Raw genomic sequence first — 23520 nt, 5'->3', positions numbered from 1 at the left:
CCACCTACCCCTTAATGCCATGGCTCATGAAGCCATACATGGGGCAACTTGGCAACAGCAAGGAGCGGTTCAACAGCAGGCTGAGCAAATGCAGAATGACTGTTGAGTGTGCTTTTGACAGTTTAAAAGCCCACTGGCGCTGCCTCTATGGGAAGCTGGACCTGGCCGATGACAATATTCCTATGCTTATAGCCGCATGCTGTATGGTCCATAATATTTATGAAGGGAAGGGTGAAAGCTTCACTCAGGGCTGGACCGCAGAGGCTCAGTGCCTGGAGGCTGAGTTTGAGCAGCCAGAGACCAGGGCTATTAGAGGGGTGCAGTGTGGGGTCATAAGGATCAGGGATGCTTTGAGGCAGCAATTTGAAGCTGAAAACCACTAATACTTGTTGCTATGCTTGGGAGTGCAGTGCTTGTAATGATAGGAGGTGATTGGTGCAGACTATGCAATATGTGGGTTTAACATAATTGTATGTTGCTTTGCATGGCTCTTTTTGCTTTCAATTAATAGAATAAAGATTGCTTTCAAACTCACACAACTCTTTTATTAAAAAAACAACCACCAGAGGAGAGAGTCAAACAAAAAACCCATCAGCAGTGAGGGGGATGGGGGAAGGGAAAGTCCCAGGAGGAGGGGGGATCCCGGGGTGGCTAAAGATTTGTATGTCCAGGGATCATATCCAACCTTCTCCTTTGGAGTACAATGGAGCGGGTACGGTACTTCTGCAAGGCCAAACTGCAGAGGGATGGGTGTTGAGTGCAGTGGGTAGTGGGAATCCACACGGCTGGATTGTGAGGGGGGAGGAGTGGAATGCCACGGGTATAAACTGGAGCCAGGAGGTTGATAAGAGTGTGTTGGCGATGTCTGGAGTGAGCATGGGAAAGTTTTGCGATAAAGGCTGCAGGGGAGGGCGGGCGCAGAGCTGCTCGGTTTGAAGAACTAGTATTGCCTGGAGCATGTCTGCTTGGCAATCCATAACCTTTAAGAACCTCCATGGCTTCATTCTGGCATGCCGCATTCTCCTTTCGGTCCCTCTTCTCGCTGTCCCACCACTCCTTCAATTCCTGTTTCTCAGTGGCGGAATGCATCATAACATCACGCAGAAAGTCCTCCTTAGTTCTTCTTGGCCACTTTCTAATTCTGCACAGCTGTTCAGCTGCCAATAACAAAGAGGGAGGCTGGGCTCCCAAGGTCATCTCTGTGAAGTTTAAATGCAACATTTTACAGAAGCACTATTGTTTGCAACACAGACAACACTGTTTCAGTGCTTTAAAACACAGCCAGTACTCATACACCTGTCACTAACTGGCTGACCCCAGGCAAGCACACATGAGCCACAAGACCCCCAAAATAGTGAGTAACTGCAGGTGCAGGATAAATAACTCTTCCCAGACCCTGCTGTACACTGGGCATGTGGCGCTTGGGGAGAGCCAGCACTGTAGGGGGGCCTGATAATCATTCCTGTTCCCACACTTTCCACAGGATGTGATCATTATGGAAGATATCTCGCTGCTGACCGTGAGCAGGGAATCAAGGGGGAGAGGGGGTCTTCTCCAAGACTGTGGCTTCTGCCCTGGCCCCTATGTGGCTCGTCTGTGTGCAGCAATGGTCCACCCCCCAAGTGACGACACAGCGGTGCAGGAAAGTTACCATTAATGGGGCAAGAAACAAAGCAGCTCTGCCGAAGAACCTGCAGCAGTGGATTGCCCAGTATCTCCATGAGAGCTTCCTGGAGATCTCTGAGGGAGATTCCCGTGGAGTGAGGGAGTCAATCAACAGCCTGTTCCGCCGCCCAGACTAGGCATGCGGTGGGAGACAAGCCCGCTTTCTGCAATTCTCCTGCCCCCAACAACTCGCTTCAGCGACTCCCAAAATCAAATCCACTTACCAGGGGCCTCCTTTCCAGTGTGCGCTTCGCCAACATCCGACAGCTGTGACTGGCTAGCCTCCTCCGGGGTAGAAAACAGCTCCTGGCTGCATGCATCTCAGACCTCCGAGTCATCTTTGTAGAACCATCAGCTCGTGGGTGTAGCACAGGAGCGGCGATTTGCCTCCCGCGCCTTGTGGTAGGTGTTCCGCAGTTCCTTCACTTTGACCCTGCACTGCAATGTGTCCCGGTCATGGCCCTTTTCTGTCATGCATTGTGAAATCTGTCCATATGTATCATAATTCCTATGGCTGGAGCGCAGCTGGGACTGGACAGCCTCCTCTCCCCAAATGCTGATGGGGTCCAGCAGCTTGGCATTGCTCCAAGCGGGGGATCACCTGGTGCGTGGAGCAGGCATGGCCACTTGAAAAGATGCGCTGAGACCACTGCATGCATCACTGAGCAAACAGGAAGGGGACTTTCAAAATTCCAAAGGAATTTATGAGGTGGGGATGATAGTTGGTCACCTGAGGGCAGGGCAGTAGAGTTCAAACCGATGACCAGAGAGGCTGTGACTGGCTAGCCTCCTCCGGGGTAGAAAACAGCTCCTGGCTGCATGCATCTCTGACCTCCGAGGGGTGCCTGAAGAGGAGCCGGGAAGTGGACTTGGGGAGAGGAAGGAAAAGGAAAACAGAGTACCCACAGTCAACGATTTCTAGTACCCACTTGTCTGTTGTGATTGCCTCTCAATTGTGAGCAAAAAGGGTGAGGCAGCCATCAAAGATTGGAGGAAGGGGCTGTGGTGGATGGCATCAAAAGGGGTACACAGTTCTTGATCATCCCATCAAAAAATATCCCTGGATAGTGAATGGGATTCAGTAGCTGTATTGTGGTAATATAGAGATATCTAGGGTTTTGTACCTTCTGGAGACTGTGCAGTACTTTGAATGAGTGCTGGTGGTAGAACAGTTGGGCAGGAGGTTTCGGTTTGTACACCTGTTTTTGGTGTTCTCTTTTTGGGGCCAGGGTCTCAATGTTCGAGTCCTTTGACTTGACCCAGAGTTCGAGTCCTTCGACTAGTGTAACAAGACGACTGAGTCTCTAAACAAATTACTCACTGAAAGGCAAGTCCTCTGCAGTGTTTTGAACCTCTCGGGGGAATCCCGAGGAGTGCAGCCAAGACTCACGCACCTCTGGGTATACCTATGGCTATCCATCTAGACAGTGTCAGCTGTATTCACTGCAACGTGAAGTGATGTTTTAGCCATCAGTTTGCCTTCCTCAATGAGGGCCTAGAATTGGGCTCTGTCCTTTTGAAGTAGTTTAAATTACATATTGCAGACTTGTAGAAAACACCTCTCTCCCCATAAGGTCAAGTCATTTAGAACCTTTATCTGCCAGTGTAGCCTGCACCACCAAGGAGTTGGGTTGGCAGCAGCGATCCCTCGAGGTCGAGGATGATCTCTTTCACAGATTTTTTTTTTAAATGGGTCCTTTGGTGACCGAGGAGTCCGATCCTTGAGCCGCAGGCTCATTGGCAGACATTGCAGGTGGTGTTGGAAGTCAGGGCTGGGCCATGATTGCTGCGTGACAGTTGCCCTTCCATTCTTTTTTGGCATTTTTCTGCAACCAGGACAAGGAGATTTTCCTCAAATGTGGACATTCCTTCTCTGACAAGTCTTCGCCTGTTATCCCTATCCTGGGCTGCTGTCTCCCAGTATGTGGTGTCAATGCCACATCTCTTGATGTTTATCTTGAGGATGTCTTTAAAGAGTTTCTTTTGGCCTCGCCGTTTTTCTCCTTTGGTGAGTTGGGCGTACAGCAGTTGTTTTGGTAAGCGTTCATCAGGCATGCACACACAGTGCCCACTACACCTCAACTGGTGCTGGATAATCAGGGCCTCAACACTGAAGAGGTTGGCCTCTGTGAGGAAACTGACATTAGTGCAGCGATCCTCCTATTTTATGTTGAAGATCTTCCTAAGAAAGTGCTGGTGCTGGCATTCTAGGTTTTTCAGATGTTTTCTATAGGTCACCCAAGTCTCAGTCATAGAGGAGTGTTGGGACTACCACTGCTTTATAAGCCTTATAAAGTCCAGTGTGTATTCTGATGTTGTGATTATTGAACACCCGGCAAGACTGGCACAGCGGATTCTGTGCTGAATCTCTATGTCTATGTCTGCCCTCTGTGAGAGATGGCTGCCAAAATAGGCAAGCTATTCTACATTTTCCAGTTCTTCTCTGACAATATAGATCTTCCTTGCTGGGTTTGATGATTGACCGGGAACTGGCTGGTGGAGAACTTTTGTTTTGCCAATGTTCAGAGTTAGCCCTAGGCTTTTGTAAGTTTCAGAGAATAAATTAAGGTCTGTTTGTAAATCGCTCTGAGTGTGCAACTACAGCACAATCATCTACGTACTGTAGTTCTGTAATTGTTGCCGATATTACTTTAGTTGTGGCACGGAAATGAGAAAGGTTGAAGAGGTTGCCGTCAGTCCGATATTGGATGGCAATGCCCTGTGGTAGATTGTTTTGGGTGAACATTTTCATAGCTGCTAAGAAAATGGAGAAAAGGGTGGGTGCCAGTACACAACCTTGTTTTACACCAGTTCAAATGACAAAGGGCTCAGAGATAGAGCCACTGCACAGGATGGAGGAAGTCAACCATGAGGCTCTGTGGAAAATTATGTCAGTTTGGCTGCCCAAGCAAATTTATCACAGAGCCTCATGGTTGACAGAGTTGAAGGCTTTGGTCACATCGATAAAGGCCATATACAGCTCCTGGTGTTGTTCTTGACATTTTTCCTGGATCTGCCTGGCTGAGAAAATCATGATGAGGAAGATGAAACACCTGTCAGTACCTGAGGATCCGTTTCAATCATCTCTCCCTCATACTCCGACTAAGCTGGCAGGTGTTGGATGGGAGAGGTACCGTGGGACGCATGAACTGATCCAGACATATACTGTACAATCGCATGGGCTCCAATATGAAGGGTCAGCCAGTTGATGTGGACCCCATGGCAACGGGTACCACCTATCCTTTGGATAGTCATAAACGGGTGGAGGACGAACCCCAGATCTTCTCACGTCTATGTCCAAACTCACTTCCCTACATGGGAGCAAGTGATTGTCTGGAGCCTCTGACTTCTCTGACAGCTCCTGTTCAACTAGTGGAGCTATCTGTACTGATGGGTGAAAACTCCTGCCTAAGGTCTGAGGCAAGGATCATTCCCATCTCCTCTATGTCATTTTCTCCTCTGGTGTCAATGTGTCTCAGAAGAGTCCGACCCAAAAGAAGAGGATATGGAAGGGTGAAGATATCTTCTGGTGAAGTGAAAGTTTTGGTTCGTCCAGGAGTCTAGGGTGTTCTGTAGTCAGAACTGAAGAATCTGGCACATCCAGGGTCATCATAGATGACAGGTCTCTTCTGGAAGGGGTCAGTACCATCAAAAAAAGTCTACTGGGAAGCTCTTAGATGATGTCGGTAGGTGCCAATCCTTCAGCTTACAAATCAAAGCTGACATCAGTACCAGCGGATCCTTTCTCCTTCACATCTCACCCTCAATAATCAGAGGATCTAAGCAAGCCTAAGTCTTTAGGACCTGAGCACGAAGACTCACCCAACTTGGACAGAGTCAAGGAGGGAGCTCTTTTCTTGGAGCAGACCTGAAAGGAGGTGCTCTATTCTTATGCCTATGAGAGTGCCTCTTACTTTCATGAGAAATCCTGGATGATATCTCCCCTTGGGCTTAGCAGCTCTGGTTTCCACCCCTGAGCTAATTCTCAGAGGGGTGCTGCTCCTCAGTTGAGGCCGATCCATAAGAGGGATCTCCCTGGCCTGGATCAGACTGAGGTCTCGTAGCCTTCTCTACAAGATGTTTTCTCAGTTGGTGCTCTCATGCCGTGGGGGTTCAAGAGGGAAACAAGCAGCAAATGCTGCACATTTAGCAGAGATATGCACTTCTCCCAGATAGTAGAAGCAGTGTTGGTGTTCATCACTCATGGAGAAGAAGTAGGGGTATGAGATGCAGTTCTTAAACCCGGGGACTCTGGGCACAGTCTTTATCTACAGGAAGAGACTCCCCAAGACAGGAGAAAACTTATACAAACTCTACTGAGATTAAAAACTAACTATACAAAAATACTAAAAACTATTTACAATTTATTTACAGGTGCATTAAGAAGCAGAGGAAATCTGTGGACACAAGAGGATTCCAACTCAGGCTGTGCAGCGGTAAGAAGGAACTGGAGAGGTGTTGGTCCGCACCTCCCCTTCTACCTTCAGTTTGGAGCATGAGAAAAGTAACTGTGCAAGCGCAGCTCAACAGGCCCTACTTGCTAGAAATCTCCGAACTCAGGCATATGGTGCCCATGCATGCCCATGTGTGGAAGACACATAGGGACCAGCACTCAGAAGAGCGAAGCTGAAAAAGGCAATGGTTTGCATCCTTAAGAATTTACAACCTAACCACAAGATGCACAAAAACAGCTCAGTGCCAAAAAATTTCTGAGAAATACAACCAAGAGAAGGGATACAGATTATAGCTCAGCTAAGCCTACATGGAATTAAATGGGGCCAAAAAAAATAGTTACTTCTCTAGCCTGAGGGCTTCTTCTCCTTGCCAAATATCAAAGCCAAACAAAGAAGAAGCTGGAGCTTCTTAAAAAATGGTCACAAGAATAATTTATTATAGAAAATGTTAAGCCATCTTAATATAGAAGTCCCTACTACATCCCCATATAATGAATGGGAGTGGGGCTTTGTAAATATTCTTGGGCAGCTGTTCTAATTTTATAGAGCAGCATGAAAGGCAGCACTAAGTCTGAACTGTATGAGAGAGGGAGAACACAGTCAAGAGAAACAAGAAGTATAGAGAGCAAGAGAAAATGAAAAATAGATAGTGTGGATAGTAATGCAGAGCTTTGCAAGTGAGGTGAAGCTTCCTATTAATGTGGGTTAAGGCTTTGATCCTGTCCACTTTGAATTCAATGGAAAATACTCCCATTGATTTCAGTGGTACAGGGATCAGGACTTATAAGAGGAATCTATGCAGAATCTATGGCTGAGACTGGAGAAGAGGGTGAAGTAATCAAGATGGGAAGTCATGAGAGCAGGGAACATTGTTGCTTTTGTTTTGTAGAGCCACAAGCTGATCTTCTCTTTCAGGAAAGTGACTTTTCATTGGTATGTTCACAGGTTCTGTTGCTTGAACATACATAAAGTTACCTTACAAGGGTGAAAAAAATCAAGACAGGATGGAAAGCAAGGGACACGTTTTGGAAATAAAGAAAAAAGCACCAGGATCTAGTGAAGGCTGGATGTCAAAGGAGAAAAACACCAAAGACTCAAGTTTGAGTGATGGGAAGCATGCTGTGGCCAAACCCAGGTAGAGTTGAGCCCTGTAAATTACCTCTTGGGCCATCTGTTTAACCAATAACTACCCAGCAAAGTCCTCAAAACAGGTTATTCCAGGAATGCTCAGCCTGTATTAGAGAGGAGCATGGCCATTATTCTGTAATTAACTGTGTTCTCAAATATATTTGAGTGTATATTAGTGTTCAAAGGTTAGTGAATGACTGACAGAAACAGCCAAACTGCAGCCAGATGCTTGTCTACATATACATAAAACGTGAAGGAAGTTCAATAGAAACACTGCAGTCAAGAAAAGACTTAAGTTCATGCGTCTCTTACGCAACAGAGTTGTGATTAGTACATTTTATAGATCAGCTAACTTATGTATTAGTTTTCAATCATTTTTGCTGTATAAAATCTGAATAAAAAGTCAAGATTTTCCTTTTTAAAAACATAGCAAACACAGCTGAATCCTAAACGGAGCAATCAATTAAAATCCAAGGTCCAAATTCACCCCAAGTAAGCAGACTTGGCTCCATTCACTTCAGAAGTGTTGGTCTTGTTTAAACAGAGCTAAATTTTGCCCCAATATTTTAACAAGAAATAATAATTTTGAGAGACCATTAATCTTGTACACCTCTACCCCGATATAACATGACCCGATATAACACGAATTCGGATATAACTCGGTAAAGCAGCGCTCCGGGGGGGCGGGGCTGTACGCTCTGGCAGATCAAAGCAAGTTCGATATAACGCTGTTTCACCTATAACGCGGTAAGATTTTTTTGCTCCCGAAGATAGCATTATTTTGGGGTAGAGGTGTATTAAAATATGTCCATTCACCTTAATTTCAAAACAAAAAATAAAAAACTTTCCATAAAGAAAGAGAGCAGAACATCAGAGACTTACCATGTGGATCTTCAAGCAGAATCCTATTGGTAGGTTTTAATGAAAAATCCAGACGGACTAATCTAAATCTGTGCTAAGAGTAAAATCTATTTAACATGTGCCAAACATGTGAAAATGGTTACCAGCCATTTTTACATGACACCCCTACAGAAAACAGGGGACTGACACCATATTTGATTGCTCATGTAGAAATCATGCCCAGCCCTCTTCTTTTCGAATGAAGTTGGCTGCAGACTGCGGTATGGCTTTTCCTTCTCTCTTTCCTGTAATTGTCCTCCTGCACAAACCTCGATGACTCACATTTTAAATTAAAGATAAACCCAACTAACAGAGGCTGGAAGAATTCATTTCCATATAGCTGCAGCTGTACCAACAAAATATGACTCCTAGTTTCCTTCAAGTTCACACTAGACATTGGGATCCAAAGATAGTTATATAATCAAGTCTTTGGAGGGCAGTGGGGAAGACAGCAGATTCCCCATTTTAAACCAGCTTTGTGTTTGAATATCCAGTTTCATTAGTTTATATTAAATTGCATGCAAGCACTTTTATAGTAGGTGATTTTTTTCTACCTGTAATATGCTCATACATTCATGCCTCACCTCTCGTAACAGCGTCTAACGCACAGCCACATCCTGTTGCTCCTCCTCCTATAACAAGCACATCAAATTCGCTTGTGTTTTGTAGAGCCAGGAACTGATCTTCTCTTGTAGGAAAGTGATTTTTCATTGGTATGTTCACAGGTTCTGCTGCTTGAACATACATAAAGTTATCCTACAAGGACAAAAAAAATCAAGACAGTATTTGTGTCTATTCCTCAGTGGCATACTAGGACATTTTTAGTCAGACATGCAGTTGTACGCAAAATGGCATCCTTCACAGAGCACGACCTTGCACATATGGAGCATATGAGGTCAGGCTGTGCAGAGGGTGCTATTTTTGCATGTTCAAGGGCCAAACAGAATCATCCTGCAGGCACAACCCAGCCTGGAGCACATAAGGCATGCCTTGTATACACTGATGGCACATCACTGATATTCCTTATAGAATAGGTATAGTTTAGTGGAAACTAATCAGAAAAAGGTGTCTTTTTTCAGTCACTTTTAAATCTAATAGAAAATATTTTAGCAAATGCAAAACGTAACAAACAGCATTAAAAGAGTTAAGGGTTAGTTTGCAGGAGTAGCCAAGGTGAGTTAAATGTATAGTTATTGAGGAATTAATAAAACAAGATACAGTATCAAATACCAGAAGGGAGTATTGAAGATTTTATAATAAAGATATATCCTGAATAGGATTAGAACTCTGTATTTTTAGCATATACAATACAAACTTAATCTACTAGGCTATAGAGTCATTGCAGAGCATCCAGCAGCCATTGGAGGAATTATTTTGCACCAGAGGGTAGTCATATTATTTCTGTTGCTTCCATGGAACATTAAAATATTAATGCATTATTTGTACTGTGGTACTGATCAAAGGCCCCAGTATGCTAGGTGATGTACAAACAGATAGGAAGACAATCCATCCATATCCCAAAGGAAAAAAAAAGTTTAATTAAAAAAAAACTGACTGTAAAAAAGCTATAAAAGTTATAAAAGCTAATGTTTTCTCATTTTTATTATTGAAAATCAGCTGTGTACAGCCCCTTTTTTTAAACCTTAACCTACTTTGCTTTTATTTCTCAAATCATACAATGTGCTAACTTTTTAGCGGTACCGTATAGCAGTATGACAGTATTCATAGACCATTTCTGGTTTTCTTTTAATGGATTCCAGAATAATAATTTTCTCTAAAACAATCATTGTCTGATTTCTATAGTGACCCATCTCTCAGCTTGATGACCCTAGTGAAAGAGAATGACAAACTTTCTAAGTCAATTAACCTAAATGGGCAGGAGGCTTTGGTTTTTTGTTTATTTGGGGTTTTGTTTTGTTTTAAATTTAAAAATTGACCATTTCCTAAAGACTTTACTTGGAGGTAAGAGGTTTGGTTAATATCAGTTTAAACAGATGTCTGAAAGCCCTTGTAATTACGGGTATCCTAAAATCCTACTATTGGTTGTGCACTTCATAATCTATATTATGAGTACCATCATTATGGCTTGTAATCCACCTCTGCTATGTAGTATATTAATTACTTTATGTACAATGGGCTGTAGCCAGGTATCATAATTATTCCAAAGTTAATTAAGATGCAAGGCCACAAAAGAAATCGTGCTTGCTCTCTCGTACTGCCGTCTGCTCCAGCCCTGTCTTTCTTCCCTCTCACATTCTTATTCACCATCAACCTTCAATGTTGCACACAATTGGGTAGTGGGTCACTCTCCAAACTATTGTTTTCAAGCTCTGAAGGGGCTGACAATCTTTTTCGTAATAGAATAATCACTTGTGGTGTAGGAAATGGATTTTGAGGACAAAACACCAAATCAAAGCATGTGCAATAGTATGTCTGGGTGCTTGAAGGCAAGGAGGATAGTTTTGTGGGTAAGGTACTGGAGTGTGAGTTAGAACACCTGTTTTCTATTCCCAGCTCTGGCACAGACCTCAATGGTCTTGGGCAAGTCATTTAAGTCAACATTCAGAAGTATCCACTAATCTTGGATGTCTCCATTTTTGGGTGTCCAAACTGCCAACTGCTTTTCAGAGGTGCTGATATTTGCAGCTTCCGTTGATCTGAAACACAATTTTGCAAGCCCAACACCCCAGGAAATAAGATTATTTCAAGCTGAGTACCCAAAATTAGTGGTCACTTTTAGAAATGTGGGCCTCTGGAGTATCTCTATTTCTTCACCTGTAAAATGGGGGTAATACTTCCTTACCTCACACAGACATTGCAAGGCTTAATTCATACGCATTTGTAAAGTACTTCTACATTAAGAGTGAGATTTTGTGCAAAGCCTCTAAGCCAGTGATTCTCAACCGGGGGTACGCAGAGGTCTTCCAGTGGGTACATCAACTCATCTCGATATTGGCCTAGTTTTACAACAGGCTACATAAAAAGCACTAGCGAAGTCAGTACAAACTAAGATTTCATACAGACAATGACTTGTTTATACTGCTCTATATACTATACACTGAAATGTAAGTACAATATTTATATTCCAATTGATTTATTTTATAATTATACGGTAAAAATGAGAAAGCAATTTTTCAGTAAGAGTGTGCTGTGACACTTTTGTATTTTTAAATCTGATTTTGTAAGCAAGTAGTTTTTAAGTGAGGTGAAACTTGGGGGTACGCAAGACAAATTAGACTCCTGAAAGGGGTACAGTAGTGTGGAAATGTTGAGAGCCACTGGCTGCACCACTTAGACCAGAGCACACAGCCCAAAGGGAGGAGGGCTAAATTAGTTTTAAGCCATCTTTGTACCCTCTCGAATCCGATCCTGGGCTGCTCCAGGAGCTGAAGAAGCCCCCAGTCCAACTAAGTTACTGCAGCCTCCTTTGGTTGCCCTATGGGCTGCAGGGCTGCCTGGAATTTCTGTAGCGCTGCATGATGTGGCTCTACCCCAACATGCCCTTCCCTCATTGAGTATTGCAATGACTGTCCTCTGGAAGTAACCTTACAGCTGCCTACCACAGTGCCTGTGCCAGGAAAATCCTCCCTTGCCACAACCAGGCTTTTAAGGCCCCCTTTATGCCACTCCAGCCCTCCCACCTAGTGCAAAGGGAGCGGGAAAGGGACGCAGATTTCAGCCTAAGTGTTGTGTTATATTATATTTTGCAATCTGAAAGCTATTCAGTTTCCAATATTTGAATTGCTATATTTTTTGCACTCTGAATAAAAGATAGTAGAAATAAATAGGAAAGTAATATGCAGAATAGTTTATATAAGTGAGGTGACAACACTTATTTCTTCAGCAAGTGAAGTGTCAGAACTTAGAAACAGTAACTTTCGTGACTCAGTGCTGGAGTAGCTTCCGAAAAGTCACTCCTCCCTATCGGCTGAACATGCTCAGCCTGATACTTCATTAAAGTTCTATTTATATAAATGATCATCCAAAGTAAAAAGATAGGAAACAGCTAGCTAAACACATGCACAATTCAGCAGCAAAGACATTCAGTCTACCAAAGCTGAATCTGAAAGAATAACATTACTATTTCTACATCACCAGAGGATGCACATGTCACTTAAAGATACAGGGTTCCATCCTCATTCAAGGTAAGAGCCCTTTGCACTACCAGTTTAAAACTGCCATATGCTTTTCCCAGTGATGTAAAGCCAGTTTAGTCAACACTATGCCACCTCCTCCGCCCTTCCACACACTCTCAGCTCTCTCAGCCAGGCCACAGCGCTGTGTGCTCTGGCTATCATGGGCTGGAAGAATTGTCCCTAGAGGCAGTTTGAGCCGTCATAAATTAGAGCAGTCCTATGGGGACAGGTTTGGCCCCAATAAGCCCCAGATCTGGGAGAGAAAGACTTGTAAGCACCTTTGTTTCCCCATCCCCTGCTTCAGCTCATCTTTAGCACCACGGAGGTTCGAGTACATAATCCCTCCTTCAATATACTTACAAACTAAATTAGAAATGTACAAATGAAAGGAGTATAAAAGTAATGTCATTTTGTTTAGGTCAGATATTGCTTTTTGGTTTCAGAGGGCTTGTAAGAAGGTCGGACTCACCCCTGCGGGGCCTCCTGCTGGTCGTCCAGGGAATTAGCTCTCCAGCCTCTGGAGCGCCCTCTGCAGGCCGGTGATCCACCTGTCCTCTTCTTCTGGGCTCCCGTATCCCTCCCAGGACCCCAGTGCCCCTTGCTCTGGGTGCTGCCCCCTGGCAATACCCACACGCTAGGTCTCCCCTCCCAGGGGAACCCCACCCACTATCCCCACCTTGCCTCAGTACTAGGCCACTGCCAGTCACCAACTAGCCCCCGCTCCCTGGGGCAGACTGCAGTATAGGCCACTCATCACTGGCAAGGAGGGCTTGGACCTGCTGCCTTGGCCTAGCCCTGGGCTGCCCTCTGCAACCCCCAGTACCCCTTGGCCTTCCTCTAGGCCGCAGCCTGGGGCTATCCAGGCTGGAGCTCCCCAGCTCCTCAGCCTGTCCCCAGCCCTGCTCCACTCAGGTACGCTATCCCTAGCTTGCTGCAGCCAGGCCCTTCTCTCTCTGCACTCAGAGAGAGACTGCTGAGCTTCTGGCTGCCCTGGCCTTTACAGGGCCAGCTGAGTCTGTTTGGGGCGTGGCCCCAGCTGCAGCCACTTCCCCCAATCAGCTCAGCCTAAAAGCTGCTTTCTCCAGCCACAGCCCCCTCTGGACCGGAGCGGGGTCAATTTTAATTAATTTTTAACATTGTAAAACACCATGACTTTGATTTTATAATAAATTTATGTTTATGTGGCGACAAATAAATAATTAAGAGACTCCCTATCTTCTTTCTCAATCTGCTGAAGAACATGTATGTCACAAAACTGCCTATGGTAATGTCTACACTTCACTCAGAAGTGTGACTGCAGCAAAAGTAGACATACCAAAGCTCTCTCTGATTTTGCTAGCGCGAGCAACAATAGCAGTGAAGCCAAGGCAGCAGGGGCCGTACAAGCCCACTCCGGATTCCAAGTATGTACTCAAGCAGTCACCCACATTGCCGCAGCTTCACTGCAATTGTAACTTGAGCTAGATCGATCAAAAGTCAGCCACTCCTCTGACTGCAGCGTAGACATAGTTTTTGCAGGGTGTAAAGGCCAACGACAAAAACTGATTAATACAAATGGGTGCGGCTAGTACTGAAATTGATTAAAGTGAACAAGGAGGAAATTTAGGCTGAACATCATAAGAGTTTCCTAACAGATTATGGAATATTCTTCCAAGAGAAATGGTTGAAGACTACAGATATTTAGAATTTGATTGGGCAATGTACTGAAGTATATGCATATAGTAGGGAACAACCCTGCAATGGAGTGTAGTCTAGTAGATCTAATTGGTCTTCACCCTCTAACAGCTCAGCACACGTTACTTGAGTTTAGGTTAAGTTACAAAATACTATCTTCTTACCACCATTGCAGAGCAGCTGCTTTTGTCTATTATGCTGCTTTTCCACCCCTTCCCACTTGCTGAGATGCTTTGTATCTGCCTTTCCTCAATGCCCTATAATCTATATAGTTATAAGTGACAATAGCATGACAATTTCACCATGTAGACCACGCCTCTGACCTCCACACATGAAGGCACGTCTTTTTTAAATGCACTGAATTATACAAATTGCTCAATTTTAGAAAATAGCTTCATTGTCTCCTGCTCTATTGCCTGTGAATTATAGCTGTTAGAGACATCTTTCATCCCTAATTCTGATGAGCAGGGTTCCCTGAGATAACCAACCAAATGGTGCAGTTTTCTGAAGTGGCCAATCAGCTCTGTAGTAGTAGAAATGACTCAGAGCAAGGCCTCCCTATAAAACTTTAAAAGAAAAAAGAAAAAAAAAAAGAAAGAAAAAAGGCACATGACAAATATTTTCATGATCTGAAGGACAGTTAAAATACAATGATATTTTAAATATGTTAAGCTTTACGCATGTCAACCTTCGGTGTCCCTTTAAGGCAAACAATAAACTATTTGTTATAGTTCTCTGCAACACATCCCTGTGGGTGTAAGACTAAATAATGGTTTACACGACATCCCCAAGGTGAACTACTGACTAGACGGAAGCCCGATCTACAGCCTTCCTTGGTTTATGAACCTTGGATAGTTCCACTCAAAATGATTAGATCACTTTCTCCCTATGTTTAAACCCTTATTAGACTTGCAAATTTTTTTTAAATGTTCTACACAGTTGTCACTACTGGTGCAACAGAAAACAAGATCTAATAATTAGTGTCTACTGCTGAAAGAAGTGCGTATTTAAAGACCACAGGCAATTAACAATCAGGTTGTCCTGTAATCATGTACAGGATTAATTTGAGCATAGTGTGTAGGGTTTCATGCAAATTACTTAATACATAAGAGAATGAAAGAGGTTGCTGCTGTATTATGCGAGTCAATCAATGGAGTAGTTAGATTAAAGTAAAACTGCTTCATCTTCTATTTATTATAATTAAGGAGGTACTAACCATATTTGTATACCTCCTCTAAGTCAAGTAAAAATTAATAAGCCTTTTTCACAACCTAATTTTGAGAAATTATAATGGCCCACTCAACCTAAAGTATTTCCCCTGCTTTTACTTTACAAACTGCTTTTAGCTAACCACTTGCTATACACGTCAAACACAAATCAGATCAATACATTTTAAATAAAAGCAATGTGAATTGTAACTGTGCAAACAAATTTTCACCAGTTTGATTTTTTTAATATGACATTTTCTTTAAAACCAAATCTATCCTGGGGGGGGCAGGAAGGGGACAAATTCCTGGCCTCTGGTTCCGTTTCTGATACAATGCTATTCCCCGGTACCTTTAATGAACCAGTAGGATTCACTGAAGCTTCCTGTTTTAATACACAAAGTAGAGCTGGGAGTGCGGAATATCTCACTTAGACGTGTGTCATTGAAAATTTAGCAGCAAGCTCCACTTCGCTCTAGCTAAAGTCTACTACCCCCTGAATTTTATTGTATTTAGGATCCAGTTCTGTAGCTATCCTCCACACAAGACAAAGTTATCTTATCTGTAATTCTGACTTGAGGCCTCAATTCAGCAAGGCACTTAAGCATATGCTTATCTTTTAATGGGACTACTCACATGCTTAAAGTTAAGCACTTAAGTGATGTGCTGAAATGGGGCCACAGAATGATAGATGAACCAAATTGTATGGATAGTTGAACGAGTCAGAAATGTGTCCATTTCTAGCTATCCACTACTATTTATGTTCATGTCTCTACAGTACATGCAAGTTTTATTTTTTTTTAATTCAAAAATTCCCCCTCATTAAATTAGTTCTGTACAAGAGACAAGGTAAAAACCTTTAACAGGTTTTTCCAAGATAATGATCACCCTCCCTTCAGCAAAAAAGTTGTGTCAATTTCAACATGTTCAGCTGGACATAATATTGCCAGAAAAACAAGACTCAGCACTCAAAGAGGGACAGTCAGTGTGTACAGCTGAATATTTTCACAGCTATACCCAGGTAAAAGAACAGATCCTTTGGTATAGAGTCCTAAACAGATACCATATTAGTGTACATACAGCATGGTGCCTGGTGCACTCAAAATTGATAGTGATTTATCTTGCTGTCAATTAAATGGGAGACCGAAGGAAAGCTGCATACAGGGATTCCATCTGCAATAATGTGATTCGTTTGGCAGCAAACAAGTGTGTTTACCAAAATAGGCGATTGCAGTTTATATCTACAATTTCTCAGGGAAGCGTTCCTTGAATGGTTTTGATTATATTCTTTGGGAGAACAAATTTAGTTTGGCAGCCTGAATTAAATCTTGAAGTTCTAAACTGATCTAGTAATCGTAAAGTAAGCATTTCTGATAATAATTTGTCCTGTATTATCTCTAGGTAGGTTTACATCATCAAACTCATGGCCATCATTTGGAAAGAGTAAGATTTAAAAAAAAAAAAAAAAAAAAAAAAAAAAATCAGTTTCCTTTTCAAAGCAAAATATTCATCCTATTAGCCCCATCCAGAGTCACATACCCTTATAGTGTAATGGTCATTGTTTATTACACATCAACCTCTGTGCCAGCTCGACAGAGGATGCAAGTCTCTTACAACTCATACATACAGGGCCTTGCTCTTTAGCTCAAGCTGTAGAAACTCATGCTTTTAGCTCTGGGGTCCCTGGTGCAACCCTAGTGTGTTGGCCAAAATGCCAGACATCCCAATAGCAGAAAGAACTGCTTTAAAGGAAGGAAATGTTACCATGAAGGCATGAGAGAAACAGAGTGAGCCAGCCACAAGGAAGGAAAATCTAGTCAATATCTTCAATACAGGCCACATGATAATCTGTGGTTCCATTTGTGATGGTCAACAACACAGTTACAAGGTTAGCTGCACCTCTACCTCCATTCTGATCTCTGAGTACACACCCCCCTCAGGTGTCAGGCTTCATGCATCTCCCTCTCCTAGGGTGGAATTCTGCAATTCTCCAACTCTCAGACTGGGCCCTAGGCTACAGAACCTAGAGTATCACCTGTGCATAACCAGTGGGTGCAACGGAGTTCAATACCAGCAGTTCTTCCCTTCAGGAGTCTATGCCCAGTGGTGAATACAGTGACCAGAAGTGTTCTGAAAACAAAGTATTGTTTCATTCTAATAGCAGGGAACAACATAAGATGGGGACAAAAGGATTTTTAAAAAACAGTCTACATGCATGTCTATCTTACCTATAGGCTCCCCATCCACTGACAGTATCCCAGGCAGGCCTAGCTAGTTGATTTATATTGATTAGTTTTTAACTATAAGCTGAAAATGGAACCCCCTTAAGAAGGCAACATGCAGAATAAGAAAATGTATCATTTATCAAGACCATTTTGAAACAAAGATTGTGCACATATTTGAACTGATATACTGCACATCATTTTCATTCAACAGAATTAAAGGTAGAGAAATTTGACTCTGTTTTTACCCAGCCCAAGTTCTTTGTCCTTCTCAGTTCCTGGGCTTTTGGCCCTGCTTCTCCAAACAAGTTTGGTAGGCTCAGGGCCGGCTCTAGGCACCAGCCTGGCAAGCAGGTGCTTGGGGCAGCCGCTCCGGAGAGGGGCGGCACGTCCAGCTATTCAGCGGCAATTCGGCGGACGGTCCCTCACTCCTGCTTGGAGCGAAGGACCTCCCGCCGAATTGCCGCCGCAGATCGTGAACGCGATCGCGGCTTTTGGGGGGGGGGGGGAGGGCTGCTTGGGGCGGCCAAAACCCTGGAGCCGGCCCTGGGTAGGCTGCACAGGAGGTCGAGCCAGTATCCTCTGAGCCAATGTCTCTTCCACTGTTCTGTAACAACCTGTAAGTGTTTACTTGGTGTGCCTTATCTTGAGCCAGTGTCCTCCCTCTTGTTCCTCACAGCCTGCTAGTAAACTAAATCAATATATTCATACAGGAAATATCCTAGCGACCAATATTCAGAAATTATTACAAAGCAGCTCCAAGTCCGTGAGTTAAGCCAGGTGATTAATTTGTCTTTTGCTGCACAAATCAATGTATATACAGTGATGGTTTGAAAAAGAAGAAGAAACAACTTGCAGCAGCTTTTGGTGCAATTATCCCAGGGCCACAGGTATTCCGTGATACTATAGCCACAGAATTTACTCCTAATACCATTCTTAACTGGGTAATTGTGCTCCAGAATTTGAGGGGGGAGGGTTAAGTTATTTTTCCTATTGCCCATGCTTGTGAAGAAAACCTGAAGATGAACACCACATAAACCACCGAAGAATTTTCTTCCTGAGTCTGTAGGCAGTCTGTAAACATAGTTGAGCTGTGTTAACTGCCTCATTCATGTTGACTCTGAAACCTAATTATGCCAATTTAAGTGCCAAAATAAACTATCATTGCTGATCATTTTAGCAGAAACAGGCAGCTAATGTGCTCATTCAAGAATTCAAAACTTCCTCCCACAACTTGTCAAGTTCCAAAAGCCCCAAATCTCCCCAACCCAGCTGCCAAAGCCTCTACTTTCCACCTGACAATTTCTATGGTGCAGTTGTAGGATTTCAATACAAAAATCTGAAACACTTGGAATGTGGGAAACAATGTAAAATGAATTAAATTTTGTATCAAAATTAACAAGAGCTTCTGTACTGATTGTGTTATTTCTTTTCATATTAAAGACTTCAATTTGTTCGTGTTCAACTTTATGCTGGCTGCCACATACATTTTAGTTTGCCACACCAGAGTGCCACAGAATCCAGAGACCTTGCCACAGCACGGAGGTACAACTTGCCACAGAGTAAATTAGGTCTTGCTTACAGATAAGGGGAAATCCATATGCATATTAATTTAGGTTTTCTGTCTGATTGTGTGATAAATTCCGTTTTTGAAAAAGCCACAGACTTACTACAATGTGTAGCCAATTAGTGTTACTTGGGGCAACATCTTTTCCTGGCTCTTGTAGATGGGAAGATCCTTTGCCCTAGCATACATTTGATTGGCAGGCATTATTAAAGAGAGGACAGTTGTGCTGTGGGATATGCTCACAGCTTAGATATGTCAACACTGTAAATGAACTGTTCTCCATTGTGTCAATCCCTCCAGTTATGTCCCACCTGCTGCCCTCCATTGGGTGTTTAAGGCAGTAATTTTTAAGGACATCACAGAGCAAATGTGCAAGTTACTACAACACAGAAGCATGAGAAATTGTATGTTGTTCACTTGCCAGACTCCTTGCTTATATATATGCTAGAAGTTTTCAGAGAAGTTTTTTAGGATGATCCCACAGTTTGCAGTAGCTTCAGAGATCAGGTCACAAGCCAATGTTTCATTTGGCCATTAGGGTCACCCTTCTCAACGAAAAGTTTTACATCATCCCAGGAAATACATTTCCATATGATTTCTAGTATTGATGGAGAAGGGAGCAATTCCCTGAATTTTGGAACATCAATTTCATAAAAATCCATGTGTGTAATTAATCTGTTACAATTAGAGCTGAGTGAATAATGGATTTTTTGGTCTGGTTTTTCTTCCAAAATGGAATGAATATATTATTTATTTATATCGTACAATTTAAATAGAAACCAAATTTTCTTCTAAACTCAGGAAAATTGTTTTGAATCCCCAGTAGACTCAGAATGAAATACTTTTGGTTTTTCTAGTCAATTTGACTGTTTTCTACCATTTGTGTTCTGTTTGTTATTGTCAAAACTTGAAAACAACATGTTTCAAAATGAAGAATTAAAATATATCAACTTTGGGGGGGGGGGGGGGGAGAGAGATATCCATTTTCTTTCCCAGTGAAATTTCTCTGCCAAAAAAAATTTGCCTGGCTCTGGTTACAATCCTGATACGTATTAGCATCCTATGCATTTGGTTTATTATTTGAAGTTCTAAGCTTAAAAATGTTACAGTATACTAATTCAGGCAGATTCCTGATAAAGACTCCAGGGAGTCTTTGGAACATGACCACCAACTACACCTCTACCTCGAGGTAACGCTGTCCTCGGGAGCCAAAAAATCTTACCGCATTATAGGTGAAACCGCATTATATCGAACTTGCTTTGATCCACCGGAGTGCGCAGCCCCGCCCCCCCGGAGTGCTGCTTTACCTCATTATATCCGAATTCGTGTTATATCGGGTCGCGTTATATAGGGGTAGCGGTGTAGTATAAGACAGAGGCAGCAACTGAATTGAACATAAGATCCAAATGTACTATTTTACAATACACTTTCTGTTATACTATATCTGAAGTTATAAGGACTATCCTTTTTCCAACTTTACTCATGTCATGGGGCACAATCTCTTTTTCCTGCACCCATGCTACTATTCCTTCATGTACATAAACAAGGAAAAAAGTCTCTGGATTATTATTGACAAAGCATTCCTGGAACTAAATGAAAGCTGTCTACAACCATTGTTGCTCCTGAATTAGACCATTAAAACCAAAACCAGATCTTATTTTAAATCATTCAAATCAAGCAAATTTAAAATTAACATACAGTAAAAGATGAGATGTTAATTGTCCATGGCAAGCTGTTACCTTGCAAGCAGGTTAAAGACAGCTGGCCACACATATATTGTGATAAACAATATACCAATTTAGCAAGTGCTAAATGAATTGGATATAATCCAAAAGGATTTCTAGGGATCAGGCTCTATTTTCAAGCCCAGACTGGAACAAGTGGGATCAGAGCGCTGCACACTCTATCTACTCAGACTGAGGAGAGTTAACAGAAAGTTGGTGACTGGCAAAGATTCTGAAAAGGGGAGCTTCCAGCCTTGCAACCAACACTAAGGACCACCCCACCAGGCAAATTTCTACATGCACAGTTGCCCAGGCCAGGCCTGAATATTTATAAATTTATAAATCCATAGCACTGGTGACAAAGCCAGTTACTGTATACAATTATCTGCATAGAAGGCAGAGTGGGGAGTGGACTGTGCTGATTGGTGCTTAGTCACCACCCGCTCTGCTGAAGACCAGTTCAAACACCCCATAACCCCTTTGTTCACACATGCACTCCCATATTGGCTTCAATCCTGAGCCTCCCTGGGGAATGGAGGGAAGAGGCCGATAGCTCTGCTCCTTCTTTTGGGAAAGGAGAAAATGAAACCATTTCCTACAATACTAGGAATCAATCCACAAAGTGAAACCAGCAACCTATTTGTTTTTTTTTGTTTTTTTAAATATGTCTGTTTTGTCCAAAAGTACACTTACGGACAGCCTTTCCCATTCTAGGATTTTGTTTTGTCGACATTTTAATTAACAGGGGAAAAGAGTCTGTTCTGCCTCTTGGATTTTGATAATGACCAAAGTTTTCAAAGATGGGTGCCTACATTTAGGCACCTAACCATGGAAGTCAACAGAAATCTTTTTATTAAGTTCACTGGGAATTGGACCAGGTCCCCAAAGTAAGTGATCTGATTTTCAGAGGTGTTAGCAGCCACAACTCCCATTCTGAAGTCAGAGAGAACTGGGAATATTCAGCACCCATGGAAATCAAACCACTTAATTTCTTACCCGATTGCTTACCTGTTGCCATCTCAGGGCTCATATACACCAGTGGGATAATGCGCTCTACAGGGGTGTCATTTCTAAAGTGCACTAATGAGTTACACATTAATTGGTCCATGTAGATCCTGCTGGTGCATTTTAACACAGTGCTGTTTTAAACAGTACTACATTAGAGCGCACTAGGGAACCTTTAGTGTGCACCAGGGATCATGTAGACAAGCCCGAGTTTGAAAATATTGGCCATACTCTATTCTGTTACCCATATTGGTGAAGAAAAACCTACCCCACCTAACTCAATAGGAGATGAGGAAGTTTTCAAAAGCATTTTTATGGGAGGTTTAAAACATCAATGTTAAAACAATTACAAGAATAATGTCCATGTTTTCTTACTATTCAAAGATCTACAGCAATGAAACATCATTAATGCAGTACTTTAAATTAGTTCCAACCAAATCAAGCTCAGAGGCCCTTGGCATTCATATCCAAACAAAGCTATTCATATAAACCCAACATACGCTTTAGCAGATTTTAAGTTTCATATTTTATCAGAAATCGTAATTAATACTTACGTGTTTGTTTCTATACTGAGAAAACTGAGAGAGGCCAAAAACTGTTGCTATGGCACCTCCTCCAATGAGAACAGTTCCTTTTACTACCTTACGAAATGCCATTTTTTACTCTATAAAAAAGGGAAAAAAAGAGTAAAATTAATATGTTTCACCCATGTTAGAATTCAGACTGTCTAGAATAAAGCACTCATTTCAACTAGAATTGGTGCTGAGAGTATAAAGTTTGGGGGTAACAATATATTAATTATTTTGGTTGCAATATTATCAGTACAGAAAGTCAGCAAGACGATGGGAGCAAAAATCTTTGGGAATTGTGTGTATTAGAGGAAAATAAGTGAAGAAAGTGTATAGAAATATTTCAATGTACTTACTAATTTACACACCTAGTGCCTATCTCAACTGCAGGCAAGTGCTTATGAGCAGGAGCAGCTGCTTTTGCCATAGCATCCTAATCACAACTAAAACTTCCCACCGCTAATGACTGACAGGTGAACTCCAGCCCAGAACTAGCCACTGAGTACTCTTTGCAAACAAGTTAGCCGTTTTTTTTTTCATTTTTGCAAAGGCCACCACTAGCTATCCTTTTTCATTGTCCAGCTCCTTTTACAACCCCATTTGCCCAACAGGACTGCACTCTAATCTGCCACCCGGCGCACAAATGAGGGCAAGGAGGCAGAGCCGGGGACCTAACGAACCTCCTCTGCCTTAGGATACCACAAATTCATGGTCTCTCCAGACTCTCCGGCAGAGAAAGAGGGAGGAGAGGGGACCTGGAGATGGGGAAGGTGGCTTCCTCCTGGGACTCCAGCCCCTGGGACGCTCTTGGACCCAGCTCCCCGCTTTCCAGAACCCCATGCTGCCATCTCCTCACACTGCCTCTTCCACTTCTATGCTCACTCCGGAAAGAGATACGACAGCTCAATGAGGACATGGAAGGTAACCTTCTTAAGAAAATTCTGAGTGCACCCCCTGTTTGCCACTCAAGAATGATAGGCCACTACTCCTCTTGTGCAACAGACAATGAATGCTTGTTATATCTAGCAATGCTGCAGAGAGGGGTCACTGATGGTCAACAAACAACCAGGTGCTGCAGAGAGGAGAGGTAGTGATATAGGCAACAGACAAGACCCAGTAGCTGAAAAAGAAGTGAAGAAGGGTAGATTTGAATGCAGGACTCCGCCTCCTAACTGTTGAGGCAGAAGACAAGGACTATGTGTCAGACATTCTTAGAGAACAGTGTCTGAATGCAGGACTGTCTCTAAATCCTAAGTAGGTGTAGCCTAAAC

General features: G+C 42.8%; 1 protein-coding gene across 1 annotated transcript in view; it reads right to left on the bottom strand.

Moving 5' to 3' along the window:
- The window catches only part of GPD2 (glycerol-3-phosphate dehydrogenase 2), a 124235-nt gene that overhangs the window by 74456 nt on the left and 26259 nt on the right, over positions 1-23520 (bottom strand). Inside the window, exons 2-3 of the mRNA XM_065413229.1 lie at positions 22235-22344; positions 8732-8903 (exon numbers count right to left, since the gene is read on the bottom strand). Of these exons, the coding sequence (XP_065269301.1) occupies positions 8732-8903; positions 22235-22336 (274 nt within the window). The 5' untranslated portion in view covers positions 22337-22344. The remainder of the gene's footprint in view (positions 1-8731; positions 8904-22234; positions 22345-23520) is intronic.

The sequence above is a fragment of the Emys orbicularis genome, chromosome 11 (assembly GCF_028017835.1).
Source record: "Emys orbicularis isolate rEmyOrb1 chromosome 11, rEmyOrb1.hap1, whole genome shotgun sequence".
In the NCBI taxonomy this organism is placed as follows: domain Eukaryota; kingdom Metazoa; phylum Chordata; order Testudines; family Emydidae; genus Emys; species Emys orbicularis.
This window is presented reverse-complemented; position numbering and strand designations above follow the sequence as displayed.